General features: G+C 38.5%; 1 protein-coding gene across 1 annotated transcript in view; it reads right to left on the minus strand.

The window, feature by feature from the left end:
- Window positions 1-676: 676 nt before the first annotated feature.
- The window catches only part of NANS (N-acetylneuraminate synthase), a 40987-nt gene continuing 21603 nt past the window's right edge, over window positions 677-20060 (minus strand). Inside the window, exons 5-6 of the mRNA XM_053702731.1 lie at window positions 15875-16141; window positions 677-1992 (exon numbers count right to left, since the gene is read on the minus strand). Coding sequence (XP_053558706.1) covers window positions 1783-1992; window positions 15875-16141 — 477 coding nt within the window. The 3' untranslated portion in view covers window positions 677-1782. The remainder of the gene's footprint in view (window positions 1993-15874; window positions 16142-20060) is intronic.

Genomic DNA, 20060 nt, shown 5'->3' on the forward strand with positions numbered 1-20060 from the left:
GTACCATTTAAAAATAACAAACTTTTGATTGAAGAAATAAACTAAAACACCACAGTCCTCTTACGACCTCCATCTTAGTTGAGAGTTGCAAGAGAATGACTGGATATGGCAGTGAGGGGAGGAGCTATATAGCAGCTCTGCTGTGGGTGATCCTCTTGCAACTTCCTGTTGGGAAGGAGAATATCCCACAAGTAATGGATGATCCGTGGACTGGATACACTTAACAAGAGAAAAACTTCTCAACTGCTTAAAAGCCACCACTGCCCTATTGAAGAGACTGATGTGGAATACGGCAAAACCCAGCTAGGAAGATCATAGCAAACCTGATCTGGCTTAAATAATAAAATCTTGATTGAAGTAAATCTTTTCAGACACCAAAAAAAAACTTCACCTCCTCCTTGCACCGAAGGCAAAGAGACAGCTTTGTTGTGGTGCTCTTTGCCTCCTCCTGCTGGCCAGGAGTGATATTCCCAACAGTAATTGATGATTCAGTAGACTCATTGTGTCATAATAGAGATAGAATATATAAAATCTATCCATCTCCATATATCAGTGCCAAAAGGTAGTTCCGCCCTTGAAGCAACACACAAAACGGCACTATCTTAATTGTGATAATGAAATATTTACTTTCTTGTCTCTTTAAATGAGCAGACATTTCAAATGATAAACAAAAATATTTAAAACAGACAAAAAAAAAAAATCTTTATTTTTTTTTTTTTAATGTATTACAAAACATTATTCATACACATTGTGTGTAAAAATGCAACCACCACAAAAGTGTCAAAATCCTTTTCACAAAACATTGTCAAGTCAAAGTATTTCAATCATAGAAAAGGTCAAAATGTAATTGAACTAAATGCAGCACATCACCTATCAATTATAGCTTTTAAAGCAGTCTACTTTACTGTGAATTTCCTTGGCTAGAAGTCCACATTTCATTAACACAGTAATTAAGTTCAACAAAAGAAAAAATAAATAAGGATCAATATCTTATCCAGCCCAGAAAATACATGCAAAGGCAAAAACATAAAAAGGACCAAAACAATTTACAAATGTATTTAAAAGAGTATGTTTTAAACCAATATTTATCCTATACTGATCCAGCTGTAGATCCATTTTTAGGTCTTTAAAAGCAGCAAGGTAATACTAGAAACATATGTATGAAACCCATAATGCCCCACTACAGTGTCCTAAAATGACATTCGTAGTCAAGTGGCATGTACAAAAACTATACTGGATCAGGCATAGGTTAAGACAGTTATCTCTTGAAAACCTCCTGCATGTGAGTACTTTTAAAGCATCTTATAAATATTTTTTTCCTTGAAACTCAGTTAAGCTACTTTAACTAGACTTAAAAATAACTAGCCAATGCAAATATCTTGAGGAATTAATGTAATTTAATGCATAAATAATTTAACCTATGCAAAAACAAAAAGTGAGAAATAAGAGTTTTAGAAGGGGCAGTACTTTTAGGAGGCACATAAAGTTAAAGCAGTTACCAGAATTTTACATTTCTATACAAAAACACAATTCAATGAATTTTCCTAACATTAACTTTTTTTTTTTTACTCCCCCCTCGTTTTAATAGATAAGCTGTTAAGAAAACAAACTGATTGCCATGCAATAATTCAAAGCCTTACAATGAACGGCATTCTTTGCACAGCCACACAATCTGGCATGCCACTGAGAGTTTGATACAAAAGGATTCCAAAACCTGTGTATGTGTACATTTTATACACAACATATTGGAAAATAGAAGGAGATCACTGGTGGGATGTTTGTTTAACATTTTGTTCTAGTGTTGTAGTTTTCTATTGCTTCTTCTGTCACACTTTCATCTTCTTCTATGTCACGTTTGACAGTTTTGCCCTCCAGGTCAAAGATTTCTTCAGGAGGAAAGCCATGAGGTTCTGCCACTTTTATGGTCAACATACTAAGATTGAGAACCGTACCAGCAGGAATCTTCACTTTTGCAACAACAGATTTACCAAGCTGAAAAAAATATAGAAAAAAAAATAAAAATAGAATATTATATAAAAATGCATACTTAGGTCATGGAAATAAGGTTTTGATATAAAACCAGGACTATTTTGAAGTATAGATAAGTGTGCAAGACAGATGTGGACATGTATGTTGGATTTGCAAGCGTGTTATATTTAAAATACACCACCACATGAAAATGTGTAACGGCAACTATTTTAAATCCAGCATTAGCCACAGTTCTCACTCAATAAATCTGTAATTTCATCAATGTTAACACCTTCACCCAATAAGACATATGTAAACACACACACACCTCTTTAACAATCTTCTGTTGGTGCTGGCGGGAGGGCGATCCAGCAGAGGAGGGGCCCTATGCTACGGAACATAAAAAAAAAAAAAAAAAGAAGCGCCTCATATTTGCAGACTGTCTGCCAGAAATCTTAGCACCTAACCTATGCTAAGATTTCTACATTGATATGCGCTTCTTAGCATTTTGAAGCCAGATTCCTCTCAGAGTACAGTGAATGTCAGAGGGATGTGAAGGGAGTATCACTTATTTGAATGCAATGGTTTTCCTCACGGAAGATCTATTTCATAGGTTCTCTCTTATCGGTCGTAGAGATTCATCTCCTACCTCCCTTTTCAGATCGACGATATACTCTCATATTCCATTACCTCTACTGATAACCGTTTCAGTACTGGTTTGGCTATCTGCTATATGTGGATGGGTGTCTTTTGGTAAGTATGTTTTCATTACTTAAGACACTCTCAGCTATGGTTTGGCACTTTATGTATTTATATATAGTTCTAAATATATGAATTGTACTTATATTTGCCATGATTCACGTTTTCAATATATTTCCTTTTGCAGACTGTCAGTTTCTTAACTGGAAAATGCATTTTTTAGGAAAATGTATTTGTTACCTGGGGTATAGTCTTTTTTTCAATTGACTGTCATTTTAAATTTGCAGGCAGAATTAGGCTCACGAGGGCGCAAAATGCCAAAGTATATTGTGTCATTTTTGGCGCAAAATTACGGTTGATGACGCAAATTAGTCACTTCCGGGGACTTAGTTGACGCCGAGACCTTTCAAAAGGTTGCATCCAGGGCTGGATTCACATTTCAGGTGCCCTTAGGCACAAAAACCTGAAGCGCCCCAACCCCCCCCCCCCCAAAAAAACAAAAACAAAAAAACAGAATTTATGCTTACCTGATAAATTACTTTCTCCAACGGTGTGTCCGGTCCACGGCGTCATCCTTACTTGTGGGAATATTCTCATCCCCAACAGGAAATGGCAAAGAGCACAGCAAAAGCTGTCCATATAGTCCCTCCCAGGCTCCGCCCCCCTAGTCATTCGACCGACGGTTAGGAGAAAAAAAGGAGAAACTATAGGGTGCCGTGGTGACTAGTGTATAGAGAAAGACATTTTTCAAACCGGATTAAAAAAAACAGGGCGGGCCGTGGACCGGACACACCGTTGGAGAAAGTAATTTATCAGGTAAGCATAAATTCTGTTTTCTCCAACATTGGTGTGTCCGGTCCACGGCGTCATCCTTACTTGTGGGAACCAATACCAAAGCTTTAGGACACGGATGAAGGGAGGGAGCAAATCAGGTTACCTAAACAGAAGGCACCACGGCTTGCAAAACCTGTCTCCCAAAAATAGCCTCCGAAGAAGCAAAAGTATCAAATTTGTAGAATTTGGCAAAAGTGTGCAGAGAAGACCAAGTCGCTGCCTTACATATCTGATCAACAGAAGCCTCGTTCTTGAAGGCCCACGTGGAAGCCACAGCCCTAGTAGAGTGAGCTGTGATTCGTTCAGGAGGCTGCCGTCCGGCAATCTCATAAGCCAATCGGATGATGCTTTTCAGCCAGAAAGAAAGAGAGGTAGCAGTAGCTTTTTGTCCTCTCCTCTTACCAGAATAAACGACAAACAAAGAAGAAGTTTGTCTGAAATCCTTTGTTGCTTCTAAATAGAACTTTAAAGCGCGGACTACATCTAAATTGTGTAACAAACGTTCCTTCTTTGAAACTGGATTCGGACACAAAGAAGGAACAACTATTTCCTGGTTAATGTTCTTGTTGGAAACAACTTTTGGAAGAAAACCAGGCTTGGTACGCAAAACAACCTTATCTGAATGGAACACCAGATAGGGTGGATTACATTGCAAAGCAGATAATTCAGAAACTCTTCTAGCAGAAGAAATAAAAAACCAAAAACAAAATTTTCCAAGATAGTAACTTAATATCTATGGAATGTAAGGGTTCAAACGGAACCCCTTGCAGAACTGAAAGAACTAAATTTAGACTCCAGGGAGGAGTCAAGGGTCTGTAAACAGGCTTGATTCTAACCAAAGCCTGTACAAAAGCTTGTACAGCTGCCAGTAGTTTGTGTAACAAGACAGATAAAGCAGAAATCTGTCCTTTTAGAGAACTCGCTGACAATCCCTTATCCAAACCTTCTTGGAGAAAGGAGAGGATCCTAGGAATTTTAATCTTACTCCAGGAGAATCCCTTTGATTCACACCAACAGATATATCTTTTCCATATTTTGTGGTAAATCTTTCTAGTCACAGGTTTTCTGGCTTCGATCAGAGTATCTATCACTGAATCTGAAAACCCACGCTTGGATAAAATCAAACGTTCAATTTCCAAGCAGTCAGCTGCAGAGAAATTAGATTTGGATGTTCGAATGGACCTTGTACTAGAAGATCCTGTCTCAAAGGTAGCTTCCATGGTGGAGCCGATGACATTCACCAGGTCTGCATACCAAGTCCTGCGCGGCCACGCAGGAGCTATCAGAATCACAGAGGCCTTCTCCTGTTTGATCCTGGCAACAAGCCTGGGAAGGAGGGGGAACGGTGGAAACGCATAAGCTAGGGTGAACGACCAAGGTGCCACTAATGCATCCACTAGAGCCGCCTTGGGATCCCTGGATCTGGACCCATAGCAAGGAACCTTGAAGTTCTGACGAGACGCCATCAGATCCATGTCTGGAATGCCCCATAATTGAGTTAACTGGGCAAACACCTCCGGGTGGAGTTCCCACTCCCCCGGATGGAAAGTCTGACGACTCAGATAATCCGCCTCCCAGTTGTCTACTCCTGGGATGTGGATTGCAGATAGGTGGCAGGAGTGATCCTCCGCCCATTTGATGATTTTGGACACCTCTCTCATCGCCAAGGAACTCCTTGTTCCCCCCTGATGGTTGATGTACAGTCATGTTGTCTGACTGGAATCTTATGAATCCGGCCTTCGATAGTTGAGGCCAAGCCCGGAGGGCATTGAATATCGCACTCAGTTCCAGGATGTTTATCGGGAGAAGAGACTCTTCCCGAGACCATAGACCCTGAGCTTTCAGGGAACCCCAGTCCGCGCCCCAGCCTAATAGACTGGCGTCGTTCGTGACAATGACCCACTCTGGTCTGCGGAAACTCATTCCCTGGGACAGGTGATCCTGGGTCAACCACCAACGGAGTGAGTCTCTGGTCAACTGGTCTACTTGAATCATTGGAGACAAGTCTGTATAGTCCCCATTCCACTGCTTGAGCATGCACAGTTGTAATGGTCTTAGATGAATTCGAGCAAAAGGAACTATGTCCATTGCTGCAACCATCAACCCTACTACTTCCATGCACTGAGCTATGGAAGGCTGCAGAATAGAGTGAAGAACTTGACAAGTGTTTAGAAGCTTTGACTTTCTGACTTCTGTCAGGAAGATCTTAATTTCTAAAGAATCTATTATTGTTCCCAAAAAGGGAACTCTTGTCGACGGAGACAGGGAACTCTTTTCTACGTTCACCTTCCACCCGTGAGATCTGAGAAAGGCTAGAACAATGTCTGTATGAGCCTTTGCTTTGGAAAGAGACGACGCTTGGATTAGAATGTCGTCCAGATAAGGTGCCACTGCAATACCCCTTGGTCTTAGGACCGCTAGAAGGGACCCAAGCACCTTTGTGAAAATCCTTGGAGCAGTGGCTAGCCCGAATGGGAGAGCCACAAACTGGTAATGTTTGTCCAGAAAGGCGAACCTTAGGAACTGATGATGATCTTTGTGGATAGGAATATGTAGGTACGCATCCTTTAAATCCACGGTAGTCATAAATTGACCCTCCTGGATTGTAGGTAAAATTGTTCGAATGGTTTCCATTTTGAACGATGGAACTCTGAGAAATTTGTTTAGAATTTTTAAATCCAGAATTGGTCTGAAAGTTCCCTCTTTTTTGGGAACTACAAACAGATTTGAGTAAAACCCCTGACCTCGTTCCACAGTTGGAACTGAGTGTATCACTCCCATCTTTAACAGGTCTTCTACACAATGTAAGAATGCCTGTCTCTTTATTTGGTTTGAAGATAAGGGAGACATGTGGAACCTTCCCCTTGAGGGTAGTTCCTTGAATTCTAGAAGATAACCCTGAGAGACTATTTCTAGTGCCCAGGGATCCTGAACATCTCTTGCCCAAGCCTGAGCAAAGAGAGAGAGTCTGCCCCCTACTAGATCCGGTCCCGGATCGGGGGCTACCCCTTCATGCTGTTTTGGTAGCAGCAGCAGGCTTCTTGGCCCGTTTACCCTTGTTCCAGCCTTGCATTGGTTTCCAAGCTGGCTTAGTCTGGGAAGCGTTACCCTCTTGTCTAGAGGCTGCAGAGTTGGAAGCCGGTCCGTTCCTGAAATTGCGAAAGGAACAAATTTGGACTTATTCTTAGCCTTGAAAGGCCTATCCTGTGGGAGGGCATGGCCCTTACCCCCAGTGATGTCTGAAATAATCTCTTTCAATTCTGGCCCAAAAAGGGTCTTACCTTTGAAAGGGATATTAAGCAATTTTGTCTTGGAAGATACATCCGCCGACCAAGACTTTAGCCAGAGCACTCTGCGCCACAATTGCAAACCCTGAATTTTTCGCCGCTAACCTCGCTAACTGCAAAGCGGCGTCTAAAATAAAGGAATTAGCTAACTTAAGTGCGTGAATTCTGTCCATGACTTCCTCATACGGAGTCTCCCTACTGAGCGACTTTTCCAGTTCCTCGAACCAGAACCACGCCGCTGTAGTGACAGGAATAATGCACGAAATAGGTTAAAGGAGGTAACCTTGCTGTACAAAAATCTTTTTAAGCAAACCCTCCAATTTTTTATCCATAGGATCTTTGAAAGCACAATTGTCCTCAATAGGAATGGTCGTGCGCTTGGCTAGTGTAGAAACCGCCCCCTCGACCTTAGGGACTGTTTGCCATAAGTCCTTCCTGGGGTCGACCATAGGGAACAATTTCTTAAATATAGGAGGAGGGACAAAAAGGTATGCCTGGCTTCTCCCACTCCTTATTCACTATGTCCGCCACCCGTTTAGGTATCGGAAAAGCATCAGGGTGCACCGGGACCTCTAGGAACTTGTCCATCTTGCACAATTTTTCTGGGATGACCAGATTGTCACAATCATCCAGAGTAGATAGCACCTCCTTAAGTAATGCGCGGAGATGCTCTAATTTAAATGTCACAACATCAGGTTCTGCCTGCTGAGAAATTCTTCCTGTATCAGAAATTTCCCCATCTGACAAACCCTCCCTCACTGCCACTTCAGATTGGTGTGAGGGTATGACAGAAAAATTATCATCAGCGTCCTCCTGCTCTACAGTGTTTAAAACAGAGCAATCGCGCTCTCTAAAATGCTGGCATTTTGGATAAAAAAATATTAGCTATGGAGTTATCCATTACTGCCGTCAATTGTTGCATAGTAACAAGCATTGGCGCGCCAGAAGTACTAGGGGTCGCCTGCGCGGGCATAACTGGTATAGACACAGAAGGAGAGGATGTAGAACTATGTCTACTTCCTTCATCTGAGGAATCATCCTGGGCAACCTTACTATTTGTGACAGTACTGTCCTTACTTTGTTTGCACGCTATGGCACAATTATCACACATATTTGAAGGGGAAACCACATTGGCTTCCATACATACAGAACATGATCTATCTGAAGGCACAGACATGTTAAACAGGCTTAAACTGGATAATAAAGCACAAAAACCGTTTTAAAACAAAACCGTTACTGTCTCTTTAAATGTTAAACAGGGCACACTTTATTACTGAATATGTGAAAAACTATGAAGGAATTATCCAATCTTTTCCAAATTTTCACCACAGTGTCTTAATGCATTCAAAGTATTGCACCCCAATTTTCAAGCTGTTAACCCTTAAAATGTGGAAACCGGAGCCGTTTGCAATTTTAACCCCCCATACAGTCCCAGCCACAGCCTTTGTTGCGACTTCACCAATCCCAGGGGGTATACGATACCAGTTGAAGCCTTCTAGGATCGTTTTCAGTGGATGCCAGACCCTCACACATGCAGCTGCATGTACTGTACTCAAAAATAACTGCGCAATAATGGCGCGAAAATGAGGCTCTGCCTACTATAGAGAAAGGCCCTTCCTGACTGGGAAGGTGTCTTAACAAGTGCCTGGCGCTAAAAACGTTCCCCAGTATTAGAAAGTGTGAAATTCACTTCAAACTGCATATAATACTTAAATAAAGCAATCGATTTAGCCCCTAAAAGTGTCCACCAGTTTATAGCCCATAATAAGCCCTTTATTCTGTTTGAGACTAAGAAAATGGCTTACCGATCCCCATGAGGGAAAAATGACAGCCTTCCAGCATTACACAGTCTTGTTAGAAAAATGGCTAGTCATACCTTGAGCAGAAAAGTCTGCAAACTGTTCCCCCCAACTGAAGTTCTCTCAGCTCAACAGTCCTGTGTGGGAACAGCAATTGATTTTAGTTACTGCTGCTAAAATCATACTCCTCTTTTAAACAGAACTCTTCATCTCTTTCTGTTTCAGAGTAAATAGTACATACCAGCACTATTTTAAAATAAACTCTTGATAGAAGAATAAAAAACTACAACTAAACACCACATACTCTTCACCATCTCCGTGGAGATGCTACTTGTTCAGAGCGGCAAAGAGAATGACTGGGGGGGCGGAGCCTGGGAGGGACTATATGGACAGCTTTTGCTGTGCTCTTTGCCATTTCCTGTTGGGGAAGAGAATATTCCCACAAGTAAGGATGACGCCATGGACCGGACGCACCAATGTTGGAGAAAAAAAAATAAACAGGATTTTTTTATTTTATTGAGGACAACTAAAAATAAATATTAGATGGAAAATGTAATTACCTTAAGCTTTAATTTTTTACCTTTTATGGAGATACACCAATTGCAATATTTGTTTTAATGGAAGCTACACCAAAAATCAATATTCACTAAAATGGCCATACAATTAAAACCGACCATTATCAAAAATGGATGGAACATACAGCTATGAAATATATTGCAGATATCTAGTAATTTATTTAGTGTATATATTGACAGAGGCTTTTTTTTATCCCTCAGTCAGCGCCCTTTATGGCCCCTTGGACAAATAATTCTGAATCAGATAGATCAATTTGCAAATTAAACACACTGACTTACAGTTAAGTTTACTGTTACTCACTCCTATGAGATTTTCTAGCCACAGTGTACGCAAACAGAACAGCTTGTCTGACCCCTCAAACACAGCCTCACTAATTGTGTTTTAGTCCTTGTATGTGTCACAGGGAGTCAATATTCTTTGTTTAGAACTATATTACAATTCGAAGACAGAAAATATGCAGCAAAGTGCAAAATTCATAGCTGGATCTGTTCATCTATTTTTCACGCTCTAATATATTTGTATATGTGTTAGAGCAGGAATTTGATTAAAGTGTGTGTGTGTGTGTGTGAGATTGTGTGTATATTATTCACTTCCTTCATTACATATTTCCTGTAATACATTTATCATTAAAACAAATATTTAACTTGTACTTTTTAAATGTGCTTGTGTATGATGTATCTGAATTTAAAAAAAAATCTAAAGAAAAACCTATTTAAAAAGAGACATAAAATGTGACAGCTTGTCATACTTGGCGCCAAATATTTTCATTTAAAACCCCATTACTATATGCCTCTTGCCTTTTATCTCTATCAGAGGGCTATGCTGTTTGCATTTTTTCCCATTCCTGAAACTGTCATATAAAGCAAAATTATCAATTTCCGTATGTTTTTTTTCTCTTTCATTTGCAAGATGTCTCAATCTGATCCAGTCTCAGAAATCACTGTTGGAACCCTGCTGCCTGAAAAAAATCCTACCAAAGCTAAGTGCATTTGTTGTAAACTAGTGGAGGTTATATCGCCAGCTGTGGTTTGTAATAGTTGTCATGATAAACTTTTACATGCAGATGTGTCCATCAGTAATAGTACATTGCCTGTTGCTGTTCCTTCAACATCTAATGTACAAGATATACCTGTGAATTTAAAAGAATTTATTGCTGATTCTATTCAGAAGGCTTTGTCTGCCATCCCGCCTTCTAATAAAATGTAAAAGGTCTTTTAAAACTTCTCATAAAGTTGATGAATTTTCAAATGACTGACAACATACTGAATTATCCTCATCCTTCCTCAGATATGGACACTGACAAATCTACTTATTCATTTAAAATGGAGTATATTCGTTCTTTGTTAAAAAGTAGTGTTGATTACATTGAATATTGAGGAAACTAGTCCTCTCGATATTAAAACTAGTAAACGTTTAAAGTCTGTTTATAAACCTCCTGTGGTTATTCCAGAGGTTTTTCCAGTTCCTGATGCTTTTTCCAATATGATTTCTTAGGAATGGAATAGTCCTGGTACTTCTTTTATTCCTTCAAGGATTAAACGTACTACTATTACTATGGAAGATAGTACTTCTTTTAAAGATCCTTTAGATAGGAAACTTGAATCTTATCTACGGAAAACCTATTTATATTCAGGTCATCTTCTCAGGCCTGCAATTTCTTTGGCTGATGTTGCAGCTACATCAACTTTTTGGTTGGAAAATTTAGCGCAACAAGAATTGGATTCCGATTTGTCTGGCATTGTTCGCTTTCTTCAACATGCTAATCATTTTATTTGTGATGCCATTTTTGATATTTTCAAAATTGATGTTAAATCTATGCCTTTAGCTATTTTAGCTAGAAGAGCTTTGTGGCTTAAATCTTGGAATGCTGACATGACTTCTAAGTCCAGATTGCTCTCTCTTTCTTTCCAAGACAATAAGTTATGTGGTTCTCAGTTGGATTCAATTATTTCAACTGTCACTGGGGGGGTTTCAGAGTAAGACCTCCTGTGAGAAGAGATTATCTCTCAAGCATCCCAGCAAATCCAGTAAAAAGTTAGGCTTTCCTGAAGTGTGTTTCAGACCTGGAGTTTTCAGAGGTAATCATGCCGGTTCCGTTTCAGGAACAGGGTCTGGGGTTTTATTCAAATCTATTCATTGTCCCAAAGAAAGAAAAATTCATTCAGACCAGTTCTGGATCTGAAAATTTTGAATCGTTTTGTAAGTGTACCAACTTTATAAGTGGTGACTATAAGGACTATTCGGCCTTTTGTTCAGCACGGGCATTATATGTCCACAATAGACTTACAGGATGCATATCTTCATATTCCGATTCATCCAGATCATTATCAGTTTCTGAGATTCTCTTTTCTAGACAAGCATTACCAAATTGTTACTCTTCCTTTTGGCCTAGCGACAGCTCCAATAATCTTTTCAAAGGTTCTCGGTGCCCTACTCTCTGTAATCAGAGAGCGGGTATTGCAGCGTTTCCTTATTTGGACGATATCTTGGTACTAGTTCAGTCCTTACATTCTGCAGAATCTCACACGAATCAACTAACGTTTCTTCGAAAACATGGTTGGAGGATCAATTTACCAAAAAGTTCTTTGATTCTTCAGACAAGGGTCACCTTTTTAGGTTTCCAGATAGAGACAGAGTCATGGACAATGAATCTAACAGACAAGAGACGTTTAAAATTGGTTTAAGCCTGTCTGAACCTTCAGTCTCAGTCATTCCCTTCAGTAGCTATGTGCATGGAAGTTTTAGGTCTCATGACTGCAGCATCGGACGCAATTCCCCTTTGCTCGTTTTCATATGAGACCTCTCCAGCTTTGTATGCTGAACCAATGGTGCAGGGATTATACAAGGATATCACAATTAATATCCTTAAATCCCAATGTTAGACTATCTCTGACTTGGTGGTTAAATCACCATCGTATAGTTCTAGGGGCCTCTTGTCCGTCCAACCTGGGGAGCTCTGACAGCACAAGGAGTTTGGAAATCTCAAGAGTCAAGATAATCAATATTTCGGAAGTCCATGCGATTTTCAGGGCTCTTCAGATTTGGCCTCTGTTGGAGAACCGTTCATTTGTTTTCAGACAGATAATATCACAACTGTGGCATATGTCAATCATCAGGGTGGGACTCACAGTCCTCTAGCTATGAAAGAAGTACCCCGGATACTTGCTTGGGCGGAATCCAGCTCCTGTCCAATTTCTGCGGTTCATATCCCAGGTATAGACAATTGGGAAGCGGATTATCTCAGCCATCAGACTTTACATCCAGTGGTCCCTCCATCCAGATGTGTTCTCTCAGGTTGTTCAGATGTGGGGTCTTTCAGAAATAGATCTGATGGCTTCTCATCTAAACAAGAAACTTCCCAGGTCCCTATCCAGGTCCAGGGATCCTCAGGCGGAAGCAATGGATGCGTTGACACTTCCTTGGTGTTATCAACCTGCTTATATTTTCCCGCCTCTAGTTCTTCTTCCAAGAGTGATCTCCAAAATCATCATGGAGCAATTGTTTGTGTTACTGGTAACTCCAGCATGGCCTCACGGGTTTTGGTATGCAGATCTTGTTCTGATATCCAGTTGCCAACCTTGGCCACTTCCATTAAGGCCCGACCTTCTGTCTCAAGGTCCGTTTTTCCATCAGGATCTCAAATCATTAAATTTGAAGGTATGGAAATTGAACGCCTAGTGCTTAGTCATAGAGGTTTCTCTGACTCAGTAATTAATACTAGGTTACAGGATCGTAAATCTGTTTCTAGAAAGATTTATTATCGAATTTGGAAGACTTCTGTTTCATTGTGTTCTTCTCAAATTCTATTGGCATTCTTTCAGAATTCCTAGATTTTTACAGTTTCTTCAGGATGGTTTGAAGGGACAGATCTCTGCTCTGTTTTATTTCACAGAAAGATTGCTAAGCTTCCTGATATTCACTGTTTTGTACAGGCTTTGGTTCGTATCAAGCCTGTCATTAAATCAATCTCTCCTCCTTGGAGTCTTAATTTGGTTTTGAAGGCTTTACAGGCTCCTCCATTTGAGCCTATGCATTCTTTGGACATTAAACTACTTTCTTTGAAAGTGTTGTTCCTTTTGGCCATCTCTTCTGCTAGAAGAGTTTCTGAATTATCTGCTCTTTCTTGTGATTCTCCTTTTCTGATTTTTCATCAGGATAAGTAGGTTTTGCAGACTTCAATTCAATTCTTACCTAATGTTGTAAATTCTAACATTAATAGAGAAATTGTTGTCCTTTCCATGTGTCCTAATCCTAAGAATTCTTTGGAGAGATCCTTACATTCTTTGAATGTGGTAAGAGCTTTGAAATATTATGTTGAAGCTATTAAAGATTTCAGGAAGACTTCTAGTCTATTTGTTATCTTTTCTGGTTCTAGGAAAGGTCAAAAGGCTTCTGCCATTTCCTTTGCATCATGGTTAAAGCTTTTGATTCATCAAGCTTATTTGGAGTCGGGTGAAGCCCCGCCTCAGAGTTACAGCTCATTCTACTAGATCAGTCTCCACTTTGTGGGCTTTTAAGAATGAAGCTACATACATTTACTAAATTCTACCGTTTTTATGTATTTGCTTCTTTGGAAGCAGTTTTTGGTAGGAAAGTTCTTCAGGCAGCTGTTTCAGTTTTTCTTTTCATTTATGAGAATGAAAACTTATATTTTGGGTTGTGGATTTTTTTTTTCAGCGAAAAATGGCTGTTTTTATTTTATCCCTCCCTCTCTAATGACTCTTGCATGGAGTTCCACATCTTGGGTATTGCTATCCGATACGTCACTAGCTCATGCACTCTTGCCAATTACATAAAAGAAAACATAATTTATGTAAGAAACTTACCTGATAAATTAATTTCTTTCATATTGGCAAGAGTCCATGAGGCCCACCCTTTTTAAAGTGGTTATGATTTTTTTGTATAAAGCACAATTATTAACAAATTCCTTTGTTGTTGCTTTTTACTCCTTTCTTTATCACCCCACTACTTGGCTATTCATTAAACTGAATTGTGGGTGTGGTGAGGGGTGTATTTATAGGCATTTTGAGATTTGGGAAACTTTGCCCCTCCTGGTAGGATTGTATATCCCATACGTCACTAGCTCATGGACTCCTGCCAATATGAAAGAAATGAATTTATAAGGTAAGTTCTTACATAAATTATGTTTTTTTTTTTTTTTTTACATTTGATTGCATTTGGCAGTGAAATGGTGACATGAAATATACCAAAATGGGCCTAGATCAATACTTTGAGTTGTCTACTTAAAACAAATTAAAACAGAATATAAATACAGATCGATCTCTCGATATCTCTCTCTCTCGTTTTGACAGATATAGAAAAACACAAAAAAAAAAAAAAAAAAAAAAAAACACAAACAAGGCTATATTCTCTGTTTAAATGGGAGTGATGGCAAAAAAAATGCTAGAAATTCTGGTACTTCGGGCAAGTTTTTTTTCCCCGGTAGTGAAAGGGTTAAACAAAATAATTGCACACTACAGAAAAGAAGAAACATTACAGATACCATCATGAGTCAATATAAAATAAATAGACACAGCATTTTGAGTCACAAGCGCTTGATTTCTAATGGTTATGGTGTGCATGTTTAACAATTAGACATGGCTATTAGCTCCTCCAGTATTTTTAATCCACTCAATTTCAGTTTTCCTAATGGACGTTTTACACGAGGCTGAGCCAGGTGTTAAGGTATATAATAACAATGTTGTCATGTAGTACAGTACTGTAAGCCTTTTAGTTGCCCACCAGACAGGGACATGTATTCTACTAGTCCCATTTAAAAAAAATAAGATAAAATTATAACAGAAGGGTGAGATCCTTCCACATAAAGCCTGTGATTACTGTGGTGAACTATACCTTTATCCAATACGTCAGGAAGTGCCTTTGGAGTGCCAAAGGCTTAACCGTTACTGACTTTTATGGTGAATCTTTAACTGATAAAATTGGGTACCCAGCGAGTATAAATCTGCTAAGGGCCAGTTCCCTCCATCGTATTTGATCTTCAGTCACAAAACATATCAGAACAAAAACATAAAACCACTAACTGGTTAAGTAAATGCTATTAGGTAATATGGTTGAATAAAAGAAACATCCCTGCTTGAATGTAGAATGGGACTTTTGATCTTGTACACTGAGCTCAAAAGCATTACATTTTGACTGGGCTATGCATTCTTGTTTCCTTTGTGTTTTACATTTTGAAATAGGCTGTTCAAGTATATATTCTAGTGTGGCAACACTTGGCTCATTTGAAATGTTATGCAATGAGTTTAAGGAAATTATGCAATTGTATATAAACAAAAGGCTTAATATACATGTGTATTAATTTATGTCCCATCATTTGTACAGGCTGATACCAAGGTCTGGGTTTTTATGTAGACTGGTGATATTTTTATAGCGATTGCAATCTGGTGTTGGTATAATACAATGCACAGAAAAAAAAAGCAACATAAATATCCAAAAATATGAACATAGTGCTGGGATTATATGTATTTTAAAAAAAGGTTTAACCTTCTCTTCCCCTTTACTGGAAAGGGGATTTCCTTCAGCACCATTATTTAATATATCAGTTTAAATAAGGTCCTTTAAACAAATAAACCTAGCGCTCATGTAGAAATATTTTTTATTTATTAAATAACCGGTTTCACCACCAGTTGTGTCTGCCTGCATATGCAGATATTTTATTTCACATACATATACACACACACACACACTTACCTTGTTGTAACATGGAGCTTCACAAGGCAGGAAATGTTTGATGGGGGAACCCAGTGCTCTCTCCACAATCCGGATAGACTTGACCAATTCAGCTAATTCGCCTGGCTCTAGTGATGCCTCATGATCATTTCCCTTCCAGGTTTTGTCCAAAGTTACATGACGTTCAACTACTTTAGCACCCAAAGCTACAGCCGCCACAGTGATAGCAATACCAGATTCATGACCAGAATAGCCAACTGGGATATCAGGAAACTGAGACTGATATTCCTTTAAAAGGAGAAAAAAAAAAAATTATATATATATATATATATATATATATATATATATAAAAAAAAAAAATATATAAAGTATGCCTTAAAGCATAAAATATTTTTATAAAGCATAACGTGCTATTATTGGGTTGGAGATATGCTACTATGTATAGTTATGTGTTACCCATTACTACCCAATAGATAACGGACTACAACATTTTATCTTGCATGGAGACATATTAAAACGGATATGAAACCCCCCAAAAAATAAATCTAATTTGTGATTTAAACAGAGCATACTAATATATATATATATATATATACATACACACACACACATACACATACACAGTATATATATATAAAATTTCAATTTGCTTAGGATCCTGCTTTTTAACAAAAAATAAATAAAAAAAAATAATGATACCAAGAGAATGAAGAAAATTTGCTAAAACTAAATTGGAAACTTGTTTAAAATGACATTCTCTGAACCATTTAAGAATTTTTGGGTTTCATGTCCCTTTAACCTCTTTGGTGCTGAGCCATTTCGCATGCTAGAGCTCTTTTAGCAGTTTGGTACTTATTGCATTTACACATAAAATGCAACCTCTTTCTGTGAAGCACCCACACGTCATACCTCTTTTTCAACAGACCAAGCGTTTTTTAGGTAACTTTAGTTTGCAGAAATATAATATTGGAAAAACATCACCATATGAATAAAAGTTTGTTTGCTGTTCTACGACTTCCTCTTTCACGTGTGGGGTCACCCAACCAATTTTAGCTAAAGGGACAAGTGACCCCACATTTGAAAGGAAAAAAAAAATCCCCTCTTGAATTGTGGGTTACAGGTCGCTCTGGAATGCATTGTAGGCAGTTTGGGAATGAAGGATTTTAATAAAGACCATATCCCTCCTGAAAACAAAATGCATGCTAAACTGATAAATTCATTTCTTTACAGGTGGTGAGAATCCATGGGTTCATTACATCTGAGATTCAACTTCTGGCCACTAAGAGGAGGCAAAAAGATTCCCAGAAACTCCTAGAGTATTCTATCCCTCCCACCTCACTGATAAGCCAGTTCTCAATATAGCCAAGTAAGAAGTTAAAAGGCAAGAAGGGAAAAAAAAAAAACAAGGAAATGAGGTGCAAAACTAGAACTGCTGCCAGAGAGATAGAGATATATATATATAGATAGAGATATAGATAGATAGAGATCTATAGATATAGATAGATAGATAGTAGGATGGGCCTTATGGACTCAACCTTGAAAGAAAGAAATTTTATCAGGCAAGCATACATTTTGTTTTCTTTCATAAGGTTGAGAAAGTCCATGAGTTTATTGCTTCTGGGAAACGAATACCCAAGCTGTGGCGTCCACGAGTAATGAGGGTAGGAAAAAAAAAAAAATAAAAAAAATAAATAAATAAAAACACACCTTTTTTGGTGAACAACTTGGGTTGTTTGTCGATTGGTGGATAAATTCATCCACCAATAAAAAAGTGCTGTCCAGAGGTCTGAACTAATAAAAAAAGCTTAGATGCCTTCTTTTTCAAAGAAAGATAACAAGAGAACAAAGAAAAATTGATAATAGGAGTAAATTGGAAAGTTGCTTAAAATTGCATGCTCTATCTGAATCACGGAAGAAAGAAAAAAAAATTGGATTCAGTGTCCCTTTAAGTCTGACTAAACCTTGAACAAAATTCTGATCAGGAAGTTTAGCCATTTTCCTATGATAAGAGCTGAAACTTGACCCTTCAGAAGAACTAGCAGACAAACCCTAGTCTAAACCTTGTAACAATTGAAGAATTATGGTTATTTGGAAAGAATGCCAATTCAAATGTTGCTTTTCAGACCCAAAAATAAATGGAAAAAAAAAAAAAATCCACAACTTTACATACTTCGGAACAGATCTTCCTTGCAACAGGTTTCCTAGCCTAGATCAATGTATCTACAACATCAGAAAAATCTCACCGTGTTCAAACTATTCGCTCAGTCTCCATGCCATCAAGTTGAGCCTTGATAAAAAGGACCTTGATATAGAAGCTCATGACAAAGAAAGAGACCATGGAGGAGAGCTGCACATTAGAACCAAGTCTGCAAATCAAGTTCTGTGAGGCTAAACTTTAGCTATTAAAATTACCGCCGATAGCTCCTGCTGTATTCAAGCTATCACTCTTGGAAGCAGAACAGTGGGAGGAAATAAGTATGACTGGTGAAAGGACTAAGAAGTTGCTAGATCTGCAATCTTCCTGATTATCTCTGGTCCTTGTAAAATATCTGGGAATCTTGACGTTTTAAAGGGACATTCTGGTCAAAATTTAAAAATGCAGATAAATGAATTACATGTTTTAATAGAAACATATTTGCAATATACAAAATGCTTCTAGTAAAACGTCATTACTGTTTTAGTGTTAACATTTTTCTCTGCACGTGCATGTGAAGTACAGCTAAATATTCTCAGTGCACCAGCATTTTAAATACTGCAGTTGTTCAGAGCACCAGTGGGGCTTGCATCATGTCAGCAATTAACAAATTGAGTCATTACCAGTTGCTACAAGCACCTTAGGCTCTCTGAGCAAGTGTTGTGTTTAAAATGCTGGTGCACGGTGCATACTTAAAAACAATTTTGAAACAGCTATATCTTTTATTAGAAGTATTTTTGTTAATGCATGTATATTACAAAAATGCTTCTGTTAAAAAGTGAAATGCATCCATGTGGATTCCAATTTTGGCTGGACTGTCCCTTTAATGGAGAAGCCATTAGATCTACAAGTGTGGTGTGCAGCCGCAATTAGCGGCATTCGAATGACCAAAACCAATGGCCAAGCCATATATGTCTGCTATTTCTGAACAAAGGGAATCTCAGAGAAGCTTTTACAATCATTTATGTCATGATTGCATCACATTTGGCTGTTAAATGGTGGCTCTACTTTTATTTAAATGGAGTGATAGCAAAAAAGCTAAAAATTCTCCAGTTGTTTGGGCAAGTTCTTCCTGGTAGAGAAGGGGGTTCACAGCCCAAGAGGTTTTGCTGAATCTTGATGAATGTTTATAACCTCACTCTGAAGTAGCATTGAATGTGCAAGGGTTTTCCAAATTGCTTTAAACACCTGGCTATTAAAGACAGGTATCATGATTATCACATATATACCATTCAATGTGTATTTTAACAGTTTGTTATGACATTTATGTTACTTTTAATATATTTTGCATATAAACTAAAGAAAACTTGTCAACAAAACTCCTTGAAGTGTAAACACCCTCATTTTTGTGCTTACATGACTTGATTTTCTGTGTTCGTAAATGGTTATACTACTAAGATAGGTGTCAACTTTACACTTAACTTTGATATAGGTAAAGCGCACATATCAGGAGTTTCTAGTCTTCTCTGATGTCAAAATGTTTCACTTATTGATGTCATTTGAGCTACTTAGAATTTTTGGAACATTTAATCTGTTGATGTAATTTTAGTTCATGGATACTTGTTATTGTCGAAAGAAAATATAAAATAAAAAAAATATATAAAAATATATATATAACACAAACATTATCAACACACAGAAAAAATGGCACTCGCCAGCAGATACATAATAATATTAAAAAAGCAAAACTGGGGGAAGTCAGTTACATTTGGCGCAAAGGATCAAGCCCAGGACCACATCAAAGTCTCCTACTTCCGGGGACCCTAACTGGCACCCACACAATGCAGCCTGGGTGAAAGGCCCATAGGGAAGCATTACAAACATTATCAACACAATACACAGAAAACCTGGCACGCGCCAGCAGATACACAGTAATGTTTAAAAGCAAAACTGGAGGAAGTCAGTTATATTTGGTGCCAAAGGGGGTTCCCAGTTGGTTCGTTTAAAAGTATGCATTGTGTGGGTACTAGATAGGGTCCCAGGAAGGTGGAGACCTTGGAGTGGTCCTGGGCT

Source organism: Bombina bombina, chromosome 2 (assembly GCF_027579735.1).
Source record: "Bombina bombina isolate aBomBom1 chromosome 2, aBomBom1.pri, whole genome shotgun sequence".
NCBI classification, from domain to species: Eukaryota; Metazoa; Chordata; class Amphibia; order Anura; family Bombinatoridae; genus Bombina; species Bombina bombina.